This window comes from Rhinoderma darwinii, chromosome 8 (assembly GCF_050947455.1).
Source record: "Rhinoderma darwinii isolate aRhiDar2 chromosome 8, aRhiDar2.hap1, whole genome shotgun sequence".
Taxonomy (NCBI): Eukaryota; Metazoa; Chordata; class Amphibia; order Anura; family Rhinodermatidae; genus Rhinoderma; species Rhinoderma darwinii.
In genome coordinates this window covers 93,235,193-93,256,018 of record NC_134694.1, presented here as the reverse complement: position 1 = coordinate 93,256,018, position 20,826 = coordinate 93,235,193, and the positions used below count along the sequence as shown (strand labels likewise).

At 39.9% G+C, this 20,826-nt stretch overlaps 1 protein-coding gene across 4 annotated transcripts in view; it reads right to left on the bottom strand.

Moving 5' to 3' along the window:
- The window catches only part of FGF13 (fibroblast growth factor 13), a 312,175-nt gene that overhangs the window by 211,993 nt on the left and 79,356 nt on the right, over positions 1-20,826 (bottom strand). For 2 of the 4 annotated variants that reach the window (XM_075835901.1, XM_075835904.1), the window contains exon 3: positions 2,379-2,472. The exons of the other annotated variants lie outside the window; for them this stretch is intronic. In XM_075835901.1, coding sequence (XP_075692016.1) covers positions 2,379-2,472 — 94 coding nt within the window. The remainder of the gene's footprint in view (positions 1-2,378; positions 2,473-20,826) is intronic. 4 annotated transcript variants of the gene reach the window in all.

The window sequence follows — 20,826 nt, the reverse complement described above, 5'->3', positions numbered from 1 at the left end:
AAGAAGACAAATTGTAATGAAAATATACAGGTATAACACATGACATAAAGACAATAGCATTATAAAGCAAAATATTAGGAAACTTTAGAGTTCAAAGGTGACATTAATGCACATAGCGTGCAACGATGAATACATTCAAAGCTTTAAAGGCTTGTCTCATGAAGACAACCCCTTCTCTAAAGATAGCTGCGCCAGCAATCATCTGATCACCATGGTTACAGCTCCTGGAACCCCTAGCAATCAGATTTTATTACTACAGCTTTTATTTTATTACTTTAAATATTTTTTTCTGCAGAGGCCACTATAGGGGAAATGTAGTATTACATGCTGGCCATTCAAATAAGTGGCTCACTATGTAATACATGGATAAGTTTCTTTCACCAGAGTGGTAGCTGCTCAAAATAAATCAGCTCCCTGTTCTGGCTCATAAAGGGAGGTCTCGACCACTCTCTATGACATCTATATGCCCTAATAGTCCTTATGAGAAAACTCCATTAAAGTGAATTTGTTGTCACCAGACTAAGCACTATTTAGGCTTAGCTCAAGAAGGAGGAGCAATAGAAGGGAGCTCCTCCTCTTTCCAGTCAGCGGGTCTGATTCTCTACTTAACCAAAAACTTGAAGTACTGTACTAGGAAGAGTCTGGGAAAGTTTTTCTTTAAGAAGACGTATTACTTTTATTTTGTATATTTACTTTGTGGTGTTTCCAAACCTATCTTGGATTTGAATCACATAGGCAACTATACAACATATGATACAGAGGAACTTGATGATATTAGGGATGCGCATTTGACAATAAGCAATATCAACATTTTATAGCGGTTTTTAGAATCCTTCAGCTACACAAGCATTTAATCTTACAAAGTATATATGTGGATAAAGTCTGTATTCCCTACAAAAAAACAGAACGATCTGCGTTGTATTTGCCTTCCATTAAGCTTTCGCCACATGAACACAGCAGAACTTGTCTAAGCACAATGCGTTGATAGGAATACCAAAGGTGCCAGAAATTTGGTACACAACACATTTCTAATAACGTAATTTCTTTCCAAGCAGCCATACAAGGTTGTGCCTTTTACAGTATGCACTTTCATGAATCAAGTCATTCACAGAACACACACTCTGGGGAATATAGAGGCCCAGATTTAGTCAGTGATGACAGTGTTATCGTACATCTCTGAATTCATTAAATCGGGGAGTTATTTATAACCACCAATCCTTGCACTTCAGGTTACTAATGCACAATTCATGTAGGTTAGGCTGAACGGACGGGCTCTTAAAGGAGCAGCTCTATATTACCTTACCTCTTACTGAATTACATCTTTAAGGCATTAAATGATGTTAGACAGATGTAGCAGTGCTAAGTTTCTTAGGTGTAGCAGCGTGGAGCTTTGTTGTTGGCTATATTTACTATTGCATTGTGGCTTCCAGTCATAATGCAAGCGAAAACACTCTAACGACAGACACCACCAGCGCCTGATGGACACTAACATAAAGGCAAAATTAGACAAAATCTGTGACAGAGGCTCCGATGCAGATGTGGAAAGAGCCTTATTTATTGGTTTTTATAGGTGTGTAGGTAAATCCATTCTCCATGGCCAGTGAAATATCACAGAAGACATATGATGTAACACTAAATAGTTAAATAACAAATTCAACACAGCTACATCTGTAACCCACAACCCCTAATGAAGCTTTGCTCTAAAATAAGTTTTTCTGAATCATAATTTTTCTGAATCAACACGTCAAGTGATGAAATCTGATATGCCATGCAATATTTTCACTAACAATCCATGAGCGTGCTGTTGTATTCTCTACTTTTCCATTTGTAAAAGGTGGAATTCTGATGATAAGAATATACTGTTTAAAGACTATGAACAATTTATAAAATTGTGTATCAGTGTGATTGGTGCAACGTTCTAATTACTTTGTATTAAAAAAAAAAATTACTTTTTAAAATACAGCTGCTTTTTATCCTGTATACAGAGCAGCTGTATCGTGTGCTGAAACTGGTTTCCCTCAGGTCAGCGGCACTGACGGATTCAGTGACAGCGGGTCCTGCATGTCTCTGACACGCAGGATCGAGCTGTTATCGACCATATTTAAGTTCATAACAGATGTAATCAATAACAGGGGAATTCAGGTCTCAGCGAAAGATACAGCTGCTCTGTATACAGGATACAAAGCAGCTGTCTCTCAAAAAGTAAAAAATTATTATTAATAAAAAGTAATTAGAAAGTTGCATCAAACACACAAAAAAACAACTTTTCAAGTGTGTACATAGCCTTTAAACAACTCCTTGAAGGGGTTTTCCAGTCTTTTCAGAAACACCAGTATAACATACATATTACTAAAAAAAAAAAATTGTCACATACTCACCTTTCAAATCTGCTTCTGTATCGACGCTTCTGTTGTCCAACCATTGGCCACAGCAGCATTGTAAACAAAGACTGGCGGGGGACCACGACACTATCTGCATGGGAACAGCGGGGTTATTTTTAGCTATTATATATATATATATGTTATACTGGGGTTTTTGAAAAGGTGGAACACCACTTTAATACATTAGCATAGCCAATCAGCCAATAATACAGAATCCATTGAAGGGTGACACTATTACATACCAGTACATAAATAGTTAATAGCAATACGTTAAAATACAAATGTATATGTCTTCACCAAAATTTGCAGGTGCTGAGCAAAGTAAGGTGACGGCAGACACTAAGGAGTTAAATGCACAGGAATGGCAGTGAAATAAAGTACATATATGCATGTGCACCCAGCAACTAATGCTGAGCAAAGTAGGCAGGCAACAGCATCGCTTAGACCAGCGTCTACCCCGAGGCGCATTTTGACTATTGAGCGATCATCTGGGGGTCCTTTCTTTCTAATCTAATCCCAAACCAACCCCTTTAAACGCTAGGTCAGCATTAAGTACATCATAGTGTCAAAGTTACATTGGTTGAGAAAAGACATATGTATGTAAAGTTCCACCTTACTTACACCAGTAATTTGATTTAGAGGCAAAATAACCCACTACCCCCAACGATTGTGCCTCACACAATAAAAATATATTTCCTGACCCCACAAGTGCTGTCAAACTAATTTACCATTTAAAGTTAACTCCCCACTTTTCCCTTATTTAATTTCCACTTTTCCACTAGGAAATTAAAGAGGCTCTGTCACCACATTATAAGTGCCCTATCTCCTACATAAGGAGATTGGCGCTATAATGTAGGTGACAGCAGTGCTTTTTATTTAGAAAAATTATCTATTTTTACCACGTTAGGAGCGATTTTAGCTTTATGCTAATTACTTTCTTAATGCCCAAGTGGGCGTGTTTTTACTTTAGATCAAGTGGGCGTTGTACAGAGGAGTGTATGACGCTGACCAATCAGTGACCAATCAGTGTCATGCACTTCTCTCCATTCATGTAGTCAGCGCATAGTGACACTGCGTTGTTCACTATGTGCTGTCTTATACTGACACATTAACGTTACTGAAGTGTTTAGACAGTGACTAGACATTCCTTACCTGCCAGGACGTGATGTGTATTCAGAATCCCGATACTTCGTTATCGTTTCTATGATACTTACAGCAGAGCAAGCGTAATCTCACGAGATCACAATGTAAATGACAGGTTACAGCGCGATTACGCTTTGCTCTGCTGTAAGTACCACAGAAACGTTACCGAAGTGCCGGGATTGTGAACAGACATCCCGTCCTGGCTGGAAGGAATGTCTAGTCACGGTCTAAACACTTCAGTAACATTAATATATCAGTATAAGACAGCACATAGCGAACAACGCAGTGACACTATGCGCGGACTAAATGAATGGAGAGAAGTGCATGACGCTGATTGGTCACTGATTGGTCAGCGTCATGCACTCCCCTGTACAACGCCCACTTGGGCTAAAGTAAAAACACGCCCACTTGCGCATTAAGAAACAAATTAGCATAAAGCTAAAATCGCTCCTAACGTGGTGAAAATAGATTGTTTTTCTAAATAAAAAGCACTGCTGTCACCTACATTATAGCGCCCATCTCCTTATGTGGGAGATAGGACACTTATAATGTGGTGACAGTCTAGCTTGTCAGAAGTTTTTAGCAGGTCAACAACTATGCCATGAAAAGTGGTATATCCAGTATACTACCAAGGATTTGTGTCACCAGGAAAGCTGGTAGTGTACCAACTATACTACCACAAAATCAGGCAATATTTCCAACTACGTCATAAAGGACTTATAGTCACCTTCTTTTACTAAGCAATCAGGGGGTCATCCATTTAACTACATGACCAAGGAATTATACAACATTACGCTCTTAGATCCAAGACACATGCAAACAATTTTGCAACAAACTACTAGAAACTTTCCACCAGATCGCCAGAGCCTTCATTTCTATGTAGGTAAATACCAGATAAGATTTCTACCAAACTGAGGAATACTTGGAAAATAGTCATGCATTGCTTTATACATTACAGTGATGGGTGTAGAGAACATTCTAGGCTCACAGGCAAAACATAGTTGAGGTATGTTCACAACTGTTCACATGAGTACAACATTATTACTAGTGAAATTACTCAATATAAACAAATAATAATAAAACCAACAGATCTGTCAACAGCAGCTTGTTGGTGGTTTCAAATATCTTTCTGCGCTACAAAGTAACAAAAAACAAACTGAAAAATAAAACTCTGTTCAGGTCAGTCATACAATGGGTACCAACAACACCCGATGGACCCTACTGATGTACAAAGGGGCCTGTGGGGCCCCTTCAGGGATCCATCATGGCGTCCATTGTTTTGTCGGCAAGAATAGTGCTGTATGCTGCACTGTTCTAGCCGTCAAATGTGACAGAACTGCTGACAGACGCTTTGAACTCTTCGTAAAACCAATACGAAGGCTAATGCACATATTTTACAAACATGCTAAACTTTACATTTTCTCACTATACAACCTATGATAGTGTTAGGATACATTCCCACAGGAAGGAAATGGTGCGGCAGAAAGCTACAGTATTACCACACTGCTGAAAAACGACATATTTTATTGGAAAGGCAGTAAAACCACAGAAGAAGCTGCATATATTTACCTGTGGTTTTACCGGTGATGGTTCGGTTCCCTGCCGCACAATTTCAACCCCTCTGTGAATGTCCCTTACACAATTGCATGTCACATTTATATCTTATTGTCACATGTTCTTATTCTATAATATTCTCACTTCACATCGGGTGAAGGAACAAAGCTTTACAATAAGAGGTTTTATGCTGTTAGAAATCTCTGACTTAAAACGGCAGTCGGCCATGTCTAATGAGTGCCAAAGTGTGACCTGATTCCTTACATATGAAGTCTCCTTTAGGTTTTAGCAGAAAGGAAGCTAATTAAACCTAGTACTAAAACCACCATTAGTTTAAACTTATCCTGTTCCACTTCTGCTGGAAAGCTGTAAAATACTGGGTAGAAATTACAGGTTGTACTAAAAGAATGTATATAGGCCAAATGCAAAGTAAAAGAACAAACTACTTGACAAAAAGAACATTTTATTGATTTAGAACAGGATAATAAGACCATTATATGTAAATGAATGTACTGTACATTAGTACAACAAAACACGAATGGTTTGATGGCATCTATACTGTCATTCCTGCTACATGTTAGCACAAGTTAACTTAAACGGTAAATAGAAGAAGGGAGAAAATATAAGAAGTAGGGGGTGGGGGAGAGATTAGAGATTATTTTTTTATACCTTGCAACTGTAAAATGCATGTTTCTTGTCATTTTTAATATATGATCTCTGTGGTAGATATTCAGGACCTACAGGGGTGGATTGGGTGGCGGGATAGTCCAAAGGCCCTTTCCATCTGCCCCATGTAGAGGACTTATTCTAGTGGTGGATCCTTGCCTGAAGCTGAGCTGATTTCTTTCTGATCCACTGATAACTTTATGACGCTGAAATGCTGCGCCACCGCTAATCCGTCCATATATATTCCTAGCCCCCACATATATATTCTATCATTGTACTGCCATTTATGAGTTTGCAGTCATCCCATATACAGTAATAGTACAATGCAGAGGTAACACATAGTATATAATGATCATTTCCAATGGATCTGCATTGTTGGCAAACAAGGGGGTGGGGAATTGGCCTGATGATCATGGAAATGGCACGGATGGTGAATCAAACACCAGACCTTTTTTTGTCCTGGGTGGCAAACTCCAACACTATAATAGGGGGTCCATTTTATTGTTTGCTATGCGGCCCTTCTCTCTTATGTATACAACTTCCTGAGGACCCATGACCAGAGGGAACCCATAGCCCCTTAGTACCAGCACTCACAACATTTTAGTGCAGGCATGCAAACCAAAAATATAAGTGATAAGCGCTCCTTGAATGCGATTTGTTAACTCAACCCAAGAGTATCATGGCGCTAGTGGTTGGTAAGGGGCTCAAGTCATGTGCATGGACCCTGTACAACGGCACAATGAGTGCCTATAGCTCACATTATGATACAGGTTATTCTTTTTTTGCAATATAAAGAAAAAACATATACAGCCTAACAGTAACAATCCACATTAACACAACAGCAAGAGAAGAACAAAAACTCTGAAGCCATGGCTGACATTCTCATAAATGATCCCTATTACCTATACAATGTCTACTCTGGGGATTTATGGATGTGACATTGCATTAACTGTATAACGTCTCATTATCAATCCACACAACTCAGATGTAGTACAGGTTAGCTCAGCGTTTTCCTGATGAAAGATGAATACGGTGACTAGTACTGCAATGCATCAGCTGAAGAACTGTGGAATACTGCACCGAAAAGAGTCCGTTCCTTATTTCATTATTACCACATTAACTCCATAGTAAAAGTCTTTTTTCTAGATTCTGTATTTCTTATCCATGTACTGACGTTCTTAAATGAAGCAGAACTGCTAAGGGAATTAGAATTCTCCATGCTGGCACTATGTTAAACACTCAGACCTGTAGTCAGCTGACGGACCGGTAGTGAAGCCTTGATGAACATCAATTCCTCTGTCTGTCCTTATTTACTATCCGGTTGCAATTAGGAGTGACTCCTCTAAATCCAGATCTACCTATTGCCATTTTTTTCTTGGTGTATTTTGCAAATTCAGGTTGACTAGAGCCATTTTGGCCTGTCCGGGTGACCACCACCTCAGTAAAAAGTATAAAGAAAAGTATTCGTCCGTTTCCATATGTCCCTTATTAATGCATATCTGTCACAGTAAATTATTTCTGACTGTCAAATATTTTTCACATTACTGTACATGTAATGACATAGTCCCTAGAAGTTCTATCTGCGGTACAATAGGCTGTCTGCCCATGCTGCACAGGATTGTTTTATTAACCCCCACTAACAGCCTAGAAAACAGAAAGCCCTGCAGACAGGAAACTTGCTGGAACATGCTGTTTTGGAATTTGAAATATTTTTGGGGGAATGAAAATAAATATTCTAAAGTACATGATACGTTTTAACTAATAGGCGGGTTCTGAAGCAACAAAGTGTAGCAAATTGGCAAAGTTTTTACTAATAACAACATACGGTTTAAAAAAATTCTTGATATAAACTGCCTCCATACTTAATATATTCTTTAAACATATTCTCATACACATGAGCAAATAGCAGATGGCTGAGCTAGAAGACTCAGTCATGCAATTTAAAATTGATCTCCAGGCTCCCCCTTTACCAAGGCTCATTAAGTCTTCTGTTTCTCGCTGGTGCTTTAGTTACTTTAGAATTAGCAATTATTCTTTCCTTGCTGTAATGCCAGGTAATCTGTCATCCTGAGCGAGATGAGCTGCAGTGTAAAGCAGCAGCTTGAGCCTCTGTGGTGGAGGAGGACGTGAATTTCAGACAAGATAGGAGACATGTAGGCATTGCAGCTAAGTTGCAGTCACTGATCAAAGCTGTTCCATAATAGATAAAAAGCAGCCAAGCAGCCATGACTGGAAAAAATAATATATAAAAACATAGCAAGTAAGTATGAACTTATGGATTCCACTCACATATACCGGACATGTGTATTTTAATTAAAAAAAAATAAAAATTAACAAATGTGGAGCATTTTCTTTCAGAACTCTGCATTGTGCCTTTCCTCTGTTATTCCTCCTAGAATAAATAAATAAAAAAATGTACTATTGGGTGTTACTATTCCCCTTGCCAAATGGGCGTGTCCTCCCACATTCTCACTCTATCAGCCCTGATAGGACATTGTCGATCTATATATGGACACACCCCCAACTGGTAACACATAGTTGTCAATATAGTCTTACATTTCCAGGAGCAATAACAGAGGAACGGTACAACATAGAGTTATAAGTAAAAATACTCCAGAATTGTTATTTCATGAGGAATAAACACATTTACTAAAATAGACATATCAGGATTGGTGACAGGTCTTCTTTAAAACAAAAAAAAATGGTTTAAAACTAAAACGTTCATTTATGACAAAAGACACTTTTTATATTGTATTGGCTTCAAGATATTTTTCCTGAAATCTTTTTAGAACGGTCTCTGCACAGTTATCCCGTCAAATATACAGTATTAGTTTTTAGACTTGTTACCGCTCAGTCTAACTCTACAATGTCCCCTTTGTATTTTTCACATAATCTTACAAGCTTTGTTTGGCTGGCGTAGTTTCTGAAATAATTCTTGTTTCACTTATGTTATAAGCCTTTTGGGATAGGGACTACTTCATCACATAGTTGGTTACTAGCACAAAGCATCACATTAATGCTCAGCACAGCATCAAAGAATTGCTTGGAGCGGCACCACAGCTATTACAGGTACTAATAAGCCGATCATTGATCAGTCCATTTTCAGTGAGCTAAGCAAACTAGAAAATAAACAGCTTCATGAATCCAGCAAAAGACAATGCAAAGCTGAACATCTAAACGGTAAGAGTAAATTACAATGTACTTCGGTTAATAAGGGTGATGCTGCTCCTTTGCTTTTTGAAAGATCGCTATTTAAAGGAATACTACAGCCATAAAAAGCCAGCGTAGGCATTCATTTTAGGAGTACTCCTAATGATCAAATCACAGACAGAAAAAGACCTATATTAATTTAAAATCACTGAACAGACAGTACTGTCACACTAAATATATATATATATATATATATATATATATATATATATATATATATATATATATATATATAGGCCTTTTGATGCCTGGGGAGAATAGTGTGTCAGTACTTTGTGTGGTACACTTAGAAGGTGCTGGGCAGTCCGCCTGACCTAATAGTATGGGCGTAACTAGTAGTCTGTATGCCAGCATGGTGCCCTACATGTAACCATGTGATTGGCACACTTATAGAAGCTTTATCTGTGTGAAATGATAACACTAGGCAGCCACCCACCTCATGAATAGTAGGCGTGAGAGCGGATGTTCATCAGTATTTTTTACCTGGGCAATCTCTCTCTACGTAGCATTGTGGTTTGTCTTCATCCTGTTGGGAATTGGTGTTTGTATCTGTCCTTGTGAATGAGTATGGCCTGTTTAGTGTATTCCTAAAGATGCTTGATTTTCAAATTAATCAAATTACAATAAAGGTATTATAAAACATAAAAACAAAAACGTGCACTTCTATCAAAAGGTACACAAGAAAATATATTTAGGAATTGAATAATCTGCAATACTAAAATATACTCTTATTAGAAGGGTCACTCCAGAAAAGTATCTGGAGGAAATTGTATTCCTTGTGGTTGCCCCTAGAGTCAATATTCAGACCACTATTTATGAAGGTCTATATGTGAAGTGAAAATATATTTGCTTTTTTACCTCCAAATTGGAAGTACAGATAAAGTGAATCAGTCAGTAGACTTGTAGTTACAGTCTGCAACCCAGTCTACCACATACAGAGAAATCTATTTGAGATGACCAACCAAAAATGTCAGTAAAGATATTCTCCTAGAGGGGTGGCACTCACAAAGAGCAGGGCAATATATGAGACGAAAAGAGAAAATAGATGCTGAGAGACAAAGAAGTAATGAAAATACAAAAATACCTTATTAACATATAATAACACATATAAAAAGAATCCATAAACCCACAGTAAAAACACGGATCCTTGACTGATGCATTAGCCAAACCATATATCTGTATATGAACGGTAAATGAGATACATGTGCGTCCCTTGATAAATATGACAAATGTGTATGAACATCTATGAAAGTATAGTCTATTTAAGTAAATAGATCAACTATATGCATATGTGAATGCAAAGTACTGCAGACTAAATAGAATCACATCCAATAGTCAACAAAATAATTTTAACAATGCTAGGGTTTATGATCATGATACAATGATCGTAACAACACACACGGCGTTGTGAATACAATGGGATCAAAACATGCAAGAAAATCCAGTAGTAAGGTAAGTAAAATTACACAGAATAGATAAAGTCTCACATACCCATGGTAAATAAGCAGAGTGAATGCAGCCAAGGTCCACCCCAACGCGCGTTTCGGCGCTAATGCCTTCGTCTGGGGGTGATATATGTAGGATATAAATTTTACTAAAGGAAAATATTTTCTAGATCGGGAGGCCATTTCTCCTGTCTGATATAGAAGTAATACCGAGCAGACATATGCTCTGAGAATTACTAATAAGTGCTTTCTATAACCAAGTTTATCAATTACTTGTAAGCGCATTAGTAAGTGCAAAGCCATGGAAGGAATAGCATTAACATTCTAATAAGTGTAAGACCCCTTATCATCACCTTATTGATAAAAGCCGCTTCTCTTGGTGACAAGGGTGCGCAGGTCTTCCTATATTGATTTCCTTGCATTAGGCAATTACCTGACTTCATCTCGTTTTGGAAACCTCCAGTATTCGAAAATATGGACAGTGCAAGCAAAATAAGTCTGTGTCAAGTTCCACTTATATCATATAGGTTTACTTTGGCATTTCATGATTGTGATTTGTTTTAACCCATTCCCGACATTTGACGTATCCAAACGTCATAGCCGGGTAGGGGAAGTATGCAACGGGCTCACAGAGTGAACCCGCTCCATACGATGCGGGTGTTGGCTGTATGTTACAGCTGACACTTCATAGTAAAGAGCGGGATGGCGCTCCAGCGCGATCCCGCTTGTTTAACCCGTTAAATGCCGTGGTCAATAGCGACCGCATCATTTAAATCGTTAGAAAGAGGGGGCGACCACTTTTAACAGCTCATCGCAACCCCCGCAACGCAGTTACGGGGGGGCGATGGTTGCTATGGCTGCCTGGGGGCCTAATGAAGGCCCCCAGGTCTGCCATGTTTGTGCTCCTACTAAGCCCTGCCCTTGATCAAAACATTGCATGAATCCCAAAATGGTATCATTAAAAACGACAGTTTATCCCACAATAAATAAGCCCTCATACCACTTAATCGACGAAAAAACGTATGGCTCTCTAAAATATAGAAAAAACTATATATATTTGGTATCGCTGTAATCGTATTGACCCACAGAATAAAGTTAACATGTTGTTTTAATTGCACAGTGAATTCCGTAAAAACGAAGCGCAAAAAACAATGGAAGAATCGCTGTTTTTTTTATTTTCTACCCCACAAATATTTTTTCCCGTTTCCTAGAACATTATATGGCACAATAAATGGTGCTACAAAAAACTACACCTTGTCCCGCAAAAATCAAGCCCTCATTGGACTATATTGACGGAAAAATAAAAAAGTTATGGCTTTTGGTAGGTGGGCAGGAAAAAACGAAAATTAAAATCTGAAAGTTGTTTACGACAGGAAGGGGTTAAACAATATGAACCCCTTAGTGACCACCAATACGCCTTTTCACGTTGGTCACTAAGGGGCCTTAGGCTAGGCTGACGCCTTTTCACTTGAGCCTAGTCTAAGTCCTGCACGGGTCTCCCGTGCAGGCAGGAGCCGGGGTTCTGCTGTCTGATGACAGCTGGGCTCCTGCTCCAACGCCCGCAATCGAAGTTTTCTTCGATTGCGGCCGTTTAACCTGTTAAATGCCGCCGTCAATAGCGACCGCGGCATTTAACTTGTTTACAGAGGGAGTGAGCTCCCTCTGTCACCCATCGGCGGCCCGCAAATGCAATCGCGGGTCTCCGATGGGGTGTCATGGCAGCCGGGGGCTTGATGAAAGCCCCCAGGTCTGCCCTGGACATATGCCTATTAGGACGCGCCGGAGGCACGTCCTAACAGATTGCCTGTCAGATTTACACTGACAGGCAATAATACTCTGGTATACGAAGTATACCAGAGCATTATAGCAGCGATCTGAAGATCGCACAGTAAAGTCCCCTAGTGGGACTAATGAAATAATTAATAAATGTGAAATAAAGATTATTAATAATAATGACAGTAAAAAAATAAATAAAACCATTTTTTTCCATAAGGCTGGGTTCACACGTGGCGGAATTTCACTTAAATTCCGCTGCGGACACTCCGCAGCGTTAATCCGCAGCGGAGCCGTTTGTCCATTGACTTACACTTTAATTTAGCAGTGTTGGTTTAGACGAGGCGTAAAATTCCGCTGCGGAGCATAGGCTGCGGAGCGGAATTTGGTGTCCGCAGCATGCTCTGTCTGTTGCGGAGCAGTGGCGGACTGGTTGCGGACTCATGGCGGAATTTCTCCATTGACTTCAATGGAGATTCTAATTTCCGCAATGAAGTCCGCAGCTGTCATGCACATGTTATGTGTGCTGCGGATCCGTCTTGCTTTTTTAACTTGACATTTCTTCATTCTGGCTGGACCTATGTATTTCTAGGTCTACAGCCAGACTGAGGAAGTCAATGGGGCTCCCGTAATGACGGGAGCGTTGCTAGGAGACGTCAGTAAATAGTCACTGTCCAGGGTGCTGAAAGAGTTAAGCGATCGGCAGTAACTGTTTCTGCACCCTGGATAGTGACTACCGATCACAATATACAGCAACCTGTAAAAAAATATAAGTTCATACTTACCGAGAACTCCCTGCTTCTGTCTCCAGTCCGGCTTCCCAGGATGACGTTTCAGTCTAAGTGACGGCTGCAGCCAATCACAGGCCAATAACAGGCTGCAGCGGTCACATGGACTGCCGCGTCATCCAGGGAGGTCGGGCTGGATGCCGAAAGAGGGACGCGTCACCAAGACAACGGCCGGTAAGTATGAAATTCGTTTACTTTCACTAGGGAAAGTGCTGTCCCTTCTCTCTATCCTGCACTGATAGGGAGAAGGGAAGCACTTTTCCCGCAGTCCGCAGCAGCTAGTCCGCATCAATTTACTGCACATTTTGTGCAGATCCGCAGCAGAATCTGCAACGCAGATTCTGTGCGGCATTGATGCGGACAGTTGCGGAGGAAATCCGCCACGTGTGGTCATGCCCTAAAAAGTGATTTTATTTAGTAAAAGTGTAAAAAATAAATAAAAGTACACATATATGGTATCGCAATGACTCAATTCATAAAGTTAATATGTAATTTAAACCGCAAGGTGAACACTGTAAAAAAAAAACGCAAAAAACAATGGCGAAATTGCAATTTTTTTCCATCGCCCCCCAAAAAGTCATAATAAAAATGAATCAATAAGTCCCATGTTCCCCAAAACAGTACCAATCAAAACTGCGTCTCGTCCCGCAAAAAACAAGCCCAAAAAATCACTACATTGATGGAAAAATAAAAAAGTTACGGCTCTTGGAAAGCAACGATGCAAAAACAAATAATTTTAGTTCAAAAGTGTTTTTATTGTGCAAAAGTCGTAAAACATAAAAAAAAAAACAAACATATGTGGTATCGCCTTAATCGTACCGACCCATAGAATAAAGGTAATGTGTTATTTACACCGCACAGTGAACGGCGAAAATGTAAAAACGCATAGAACAATGGTGGAATTTCAGTTTTTTTTATAATCCCCCCAAAAAAAGTTAATAAAATTTAATAAAAAAATTATATGTACCCAAAAATGGTGCTATTAAAAAGTACAACTAATCCCACAAAAAACAAGTCCTCATACAGCTATGTAGACGAAAAAATAAAAAAGTTATAGCTCTTTGAATGCAACTATAGAAAAACGAATAAAATAGCTTGGTCATTAGGGCCTAAAATGGGCTGGTCACTAAGGGGTTAATATAAGCTATGATTTACAAATCCTTTTTTCCTGCCTCTTGCCTTTGAGTTCTCAATGATCGGTGGGATTTGAATGTAATAGGAGGTAGAAACTTTAATTTATCAAATATTAGTATAGATCAGGAAAAGAAGGATAGAAGAAAGAGGTGCACATGAAACCATTTTTATTGCCTCAATGGCTGGCATTTACTAATGCTGTTTAATAGTTAGACAGTGTAAACGTGGACCAGGCAGGGACAAAATTATCCAAATTTATCACAGTGGGGCAAGCCTAATGATCATTTTGGCACATGACCTGTTAGACATTTTTCTCTTCCTAGTTTTGATTTAGTTTTTTTTGGCATATTTTTGGCACACATTGGCACATCTTAAGCCACACCCCTTTCCAGCAGGCCACGCCTCTACCCTGCTAACCACGCCTCTTTTTTCAGAACACTTTTAAAAAATGTCTAGCGAGATGCAAACAATAAAATTGCAGCAAACTGCACATTTTCAACACGTTCTATACCCAGAAACAATAGTGAATCTACCCCACTGAATCAACTTTGCATACAGTCTTGATTAAAAATATCCAGACCTATGGTAACAGACAACAAAATGTATGTTAGCAAGAAGTAGAAAGCAGATGGAAAGGAGTATTGACTGCAGGAATAGACTACATTGGGGATGTTTGTAAATTATTACCATAGGTATTCATAGGAGCTGTACACACAAAAAGGTATCTTTTTAATCAAGACCATTTGCAAAATTAATTTTATTTTGTCATTTTAGCTATGGAGCAATACAAAAATATCCGTTTAGGTAAGCATAAACTTTAAATTATATAATAATAGCATTCTGCTACAGAAAAAATAATATTACAAAAAAATATGTTAGTGACAAAACAAAATATTATTAGACGGGTGCAGGAGTCCCAAATCCGATTATTATTATTATTATTATTATTCAGAGATGCTGAATGAAAATCAGGTGCGGGAAAAACCTGTGAAGATATCCGATGACCAGGAGAATGGTTGTCACAATTAATAGAGGAGTATTATTTATTTATGAGTATGGTGGATCTCATGGAGACCTGGACAGATGTAATTATTCTATAGATAAAGCAAAAGAAAAAAAAAAACATAAGATAAGTCTACTTCGAATTCTATAAGACTTTTACAAACAGAAATAATCTAATATGAATAAGGGACCTGAGACACAGTATAAGGGTGTGACTTACTATTATCTAATAGATGAGGACAATTATAAAACAGTGAAAATGGTTTCTAGTTGTTCTGAAATTGGTGACCTCATTGTTATTACTGTTAAACCTTCAAAGGATTGTACAATCAATACATAATCTTTTGCGAGTGTCTAATTTGCATCTAAATTCTTATTCTGACAAGTCAGCACATTAATAAATTTGAAATATGACTTTTAAGATAAGGAACTGACAGCAGATTTCATTTCTCCAGGGCTCAGTTTAAGTATGATCATTAATGAATATGTGGAGTTAAAAGTCTTTCAAATATATGGATAAATTATATTATGTTCACACTGAAAAATAGAGCAATCATGCTTTTAACCTCTTCCCGACATTTGTCGTAAGTATACGTCATGGAAAGCTAGTGCTTCCCGCAAATTGTCGTATACTTACGACCAATGGATGGCACCGGCTCAGAAGCTGAGTCGGTGCCATCATCCCCGGATGTCAGCTGTATCTTACAGCTGACAACCTGCTGTAATGGCGGGGACCGAAGTTAGCTTCGATCCCTGCCATTAAACCCTTAAATGCAGAGGTCAAAAGCAATCGCTGCATTTAAGGTGTTTGCAGCTCATCGGCACCCTGGCAATGAAATTACCTAATAGTGGCCTCCCGGTCTGCCTAGTACGGAAACCTTCCAGGCCCCGCCCGAAGGCGGGGCCTAAAAGGCTTCCGTAGCCGTCAGCAAAATGGCGCCGACGTCATCAGCGGTTTGTTACAGCTGACATCCAACTGTAATGGCAGGAACCGGAGCTAGCGCTGATTCCTGCCATTAACCCCTTAGATGCAGTGATCTAAATCGATCGCTGCAATTTATTGGTTGGCAGCAGATCAGCAGCTCTGCCCTGCAATTGCAAGGCTGCCGACTGCTGCTGTGGCAACAGGAGGCCTAACAATTGCCTCCTACTCTGCCATTACGGAAGTCGATAAGGCGCCACCCGGAGGAGAAGCATAATCGGCTTGCTTTTAGTGAATGACTGACAGATCTAATACATTGCACTACATAGGTAGTGCAATGTATTAGAAAAAAAATCTGACAGTTGGACCTTCAAGTCCCCTAGTAGGACCATAAAAAGGGTAAAAAAGTGAAAAAAAAAACGTTGTATAAAAAATATAATAGAAGTTTCAAGTAATCAAATAAAACACTATCACCCTTTTTCCCTTATCAAGTCCTTTATTATTGAAAAAAAATTAAATAAACCATTCATATTTGGTATCGCCGTGATCGTAACGGCCTGAACTATAAAAATATTGTTATTTATTCCAGAAGTTGAAAGGCGTAAACATAAAGCATTTCCAGAATATAGTTTTTTTGGTCACTTTGCCTTACAAAAATTGAAATAAAAAGTGATCAAAAAGTCGCATGTATCCAAAAATGGTACCTATAAAAACTATAGCTCGTCTCGCAAAAACCAAGCCCTCATACAACTCCATCGACAAAAAAATGTAAACGTTATAGTTCTCACAGCATGATGACAGAAAAAATACATTATTTTTACAAAAGTAATTTTATTGTGCAAAAAGTTGTAAAACATAAAAAAGTGCTATAAATTTGGTATCGCCGGAATCGTACTGACCCGCATAATAAAGTTATCATATAATTTATAAGGCATGGTGAACGCTGTATAAAACTAAATAACTATGCCAGAATTGCTGTTTTTGTGGTCACCTTGCCTCAAAACAAATAGGATAAAAAGTGATCACTACAGCGCGTCCCAAAAAAAAACAGCCCTCATACCACTACATCTATGAAAAAATAAAATGAGTTAAGGCTCCAATAGTCACGAAATAAAAATATGAAGTTGTGCTGGCCCGAGGGGAACATTCTGTTTCAAGATGCGATTTATCAAGGCACTAAAATTAGGGAACCAGGAAGGGGAGGGCCCAGACATATCTTTTAGAACCATAGTCTGTATTACAAGATAGTACAGTAGTTTGAAGAGAGTCACAATGTCCATACTAGTCTGGGATCCAAAGTTACCATGAGTTTTGCAAAAGGCAATTCTATGGTCAGCATGTCCTTAACAAAACTCTAAACTATAAAATTGTGATCCTAAAATGGCTTAGGCGGGATTCACACGACCGGGTCGTTCCCGAGCCCTAGTGTCGGCCGGTAAAATCGGCCATTCTGCCCGGCCGGTTTGCATAAAGTTATGCATCCGTGCCGGGCCGGGCAGATCCGGACAGTGACATCAGCGGCAACTCCTGAAGGGGAATCCCCATGTGTTCGGGGATTCCGCTTCAGGAGTTTCCCCTGATGTCACTGCCCAGATATGGACAGAGACATCAAGCGCTCTGTCCAGGAGCGGAATCCCCGAAAACACGGGGATTCCGCTCCTTCAAGGAGCTAAAGTGCGGCTAGCAAATAGCAAAGCAGGGAGATACCTCCCCGCTCTGCTATAGTGGCGTCGCTACAGTAGTAGCAGCCACAGCAGCAGCAGCTGCTAGTGGCGCCATCGAAGGTGTCGCCGGACCAGGGTGCTTTTAAAACAAGCAGGGGAAGGGAGCCAGCGCAGCGCTCCCTCCACCTGCTGTACACCCCGGCCCTGCCACACAGTGTACAGCGTACAGCCATTCGTCAGAATGGCATCAACTCCTCCTCCTCACATGCACTCTGCGCTGTGAGGAGGAGGAGGAGGAGATAGAGCGCAAGCGCCGGAAAACCCGGCCATCACTCGGGACATATCCCGGTGATGGCCGTGTAATACCCGGCCCCATAGACTTCTATGGGAGCCGGGCAGCCGGGTACCCGGGCGAAGATAGAGCATGTCCTATTTTTTGACGGCCGGTTTACCCGGCCGTCAAAAAATCGGTCGTGTGAATAGCCCCATTAGGGGTCTATTATTCCTAATGCAGCCGGGTGCCGGACGATTTATGAACGGCCGGCACCCGGCCGGGAAACCCTGCCGTGTGAATGAGGCCTTAGTATAGAGCAATGTACAGCAATGGAAGATGCAGACATAAAGAAACCACAGGGATGATTATGTGCAAGTAACTAATCTTTCGTGCTCGCTCTGTGACAATTGCACACCGCAGCATTATATCCACTGTATTCTCATCACTTGATTACTCTTCAGTAATTGCCGCTTTTTCATAGATTTCATGCAAATGAGTGGAAATATGATACTTCATCTTCTCCCAGAAGTCAATAAATGGAGTGTTAACTTTCAGCTCATTCATGAGAAAATTATTTTATGAATAACTACATTGAGAAAGATAGAGCACAAAATTCTCCAGCACATTAGATGGTCGGAGATAAGATTTATTTTAAAATAACCCCTATGGCTTACTGCACGATATTCCTACGTGGTCACAAGAAATATCTGTAATAATGCTTATCACTATGTATCGCTTCGATTTTAGTGGCTTTTACTTCCCTAATTGACCACAAATCCATGTTTCTTTTTGGACATCAAGATTTAGTACATGCAGCAAGAAGAAGAATGCACTTTCCTTAAATAAAGGAACAAAGAGAAACTTGTCAGAATAATAAAAAGCCTTTCCCTTTTCCAGTTCAGTGGGTACAAGGAAAGAAATTAGAAGCAATGTATAGCAGTTTCGTATGGATCAATGACAGTGTACAGCACTGGAAAAAGAATGGGAAAACTACACCGCAGAGATGTAATTTTTCACTTGTATTATTACAGCTATCTGAGGTTCAAAAATACAGTTTCTGTGGAAACAGAAAGACCAATAAGCGACCCCAAGTTAATAGTGTTGGTGACCTGTATATCTACGTAGGTTTGAGCAGCAAATATCATCAAGTTTTTCCATTTTTACTAAGGCCTCATGCACAAGACCGTAGCCATGTGCACGGCCGTGATTTTCAGGTCGGCTGGCAGCGGAGTGTTACCCGCGAGACGCCCACAAATCGCGGGCTGTGCAAATGGCCGCGTCCATTATTTCCTATTAACCTGGACTCCGGGGGCCATACACAGACCGTGGAAACCACGGTTGTGTGCATGGCCCCATAGGAATGAATGGGGCCGCAATTCTCCCGTGGAATTTCGGGGGAATTGTAGCCGCAAAAGCACGTTCGTGTGCATGGGGCCTAATACTTTATTGGGGAAGTCAAAATATTTTTTAAAAAATAGAACAAATATTTGGTGATGCGAGAAGTATAATCCTGTGGTAATTTTAGTATACATCATACATGACTGGTGATGGAGTCTTATTCTATGGCCACTTTAAGACATAATGGTACCTGTGGTAATGGAGGATTACATTACCAGGTGAAGTCTAGGCAAAGGTATATGTGCCACAGATGCTTCTCCTAAAATTGCTATGGGGACCACTGGTCAGAAAAGTCCCATATCCCTTTGAAAGCTCTACACAAGGTTAGCAAAATAGGAAGGGGAAACACGTCTCTAGATCATGCCAACTTACTCATCTATAAGGTATATTAAGTTGGGGTTAAATAGATGTGAGTCTTCCTGACCCAGAATGGAGAACCAGTAATTGGAGAGAAACATTTACAGGGGCATACACACCAGGGCGGTTACATGATCAAAACCGTCCCTTAAGCCACTTCAGGCCTGCGTCCTTTCTGAAGAAGCTGACACGGCAAAACCCAGGGTCGGGCAAAGACTTGGTGTGTCACGTTTTTATTGATACATTGTTTTTAATCTACTTTTGTGAGTGCAATTAAACCTTAAAAATTGGGCTTTGTTTGCGGTTCTATTCTGTCATTCTTCTCAAACCAGGTGTTCTTGAAGTGATCGAGACGAAGATAAAATTACAAAGCCCAGCCGTTTGAGGCCTTACAAGGCTACACACATTTTTCCTTTCCTCAAGGTGGATTAAAGAGGGGGAATTACACCCTTGGATCATTGGATTTATGTAATTTGTGGATTAATTTGGTCGTTAGAGCGACTAAGTAAACTTTCATATTTTTATGTGATTTCAAAGGGAATTTGTGGACAACTCCTCCGCTTAACCTGCTCCGACCAGTGTGAGATTGTGCATAGTATATTTCTTTGATTTACAAGGGTTAGGTGAGTATTAATTTTATTATTATTGGGGTGCACTTTTTACTGTGTGGTATGTGGGGGCACAAAAAGTGGCATTTTAACTGGGGGCAAAAATAATGTGTATGAACAATAAGGGGGCACTATTGCTGTGTTAAGAGCACTAAAGGGGCAATTTTACTATGTGTTAGGGAAACTAAGGGGGCACTATAGCTGTATTGATCCCTTTTAAGGAGCACTATTACTGTGTAAGTCAGAAAAGGGGGCACTATTAATGTGTTGGGGTGAATCGGGGGACTATTACTGTGTGGGGCACAAAGGTGCCACAACTACTGAGTAGGTAATAAAGGGAGGCACTGATACTTCGTTGGGAACAAAGGGGACACTATAATTTTGTAAGGCACTATTACTGTCTGGGGCATCTGGTTGATACTTTTTTGGGTAACTATAATAATGGGGGCACCTGGGGCAGCAACAGATTCAGTATTGAGGGAAACAGCAGTATGGTAGTGTTAAAGG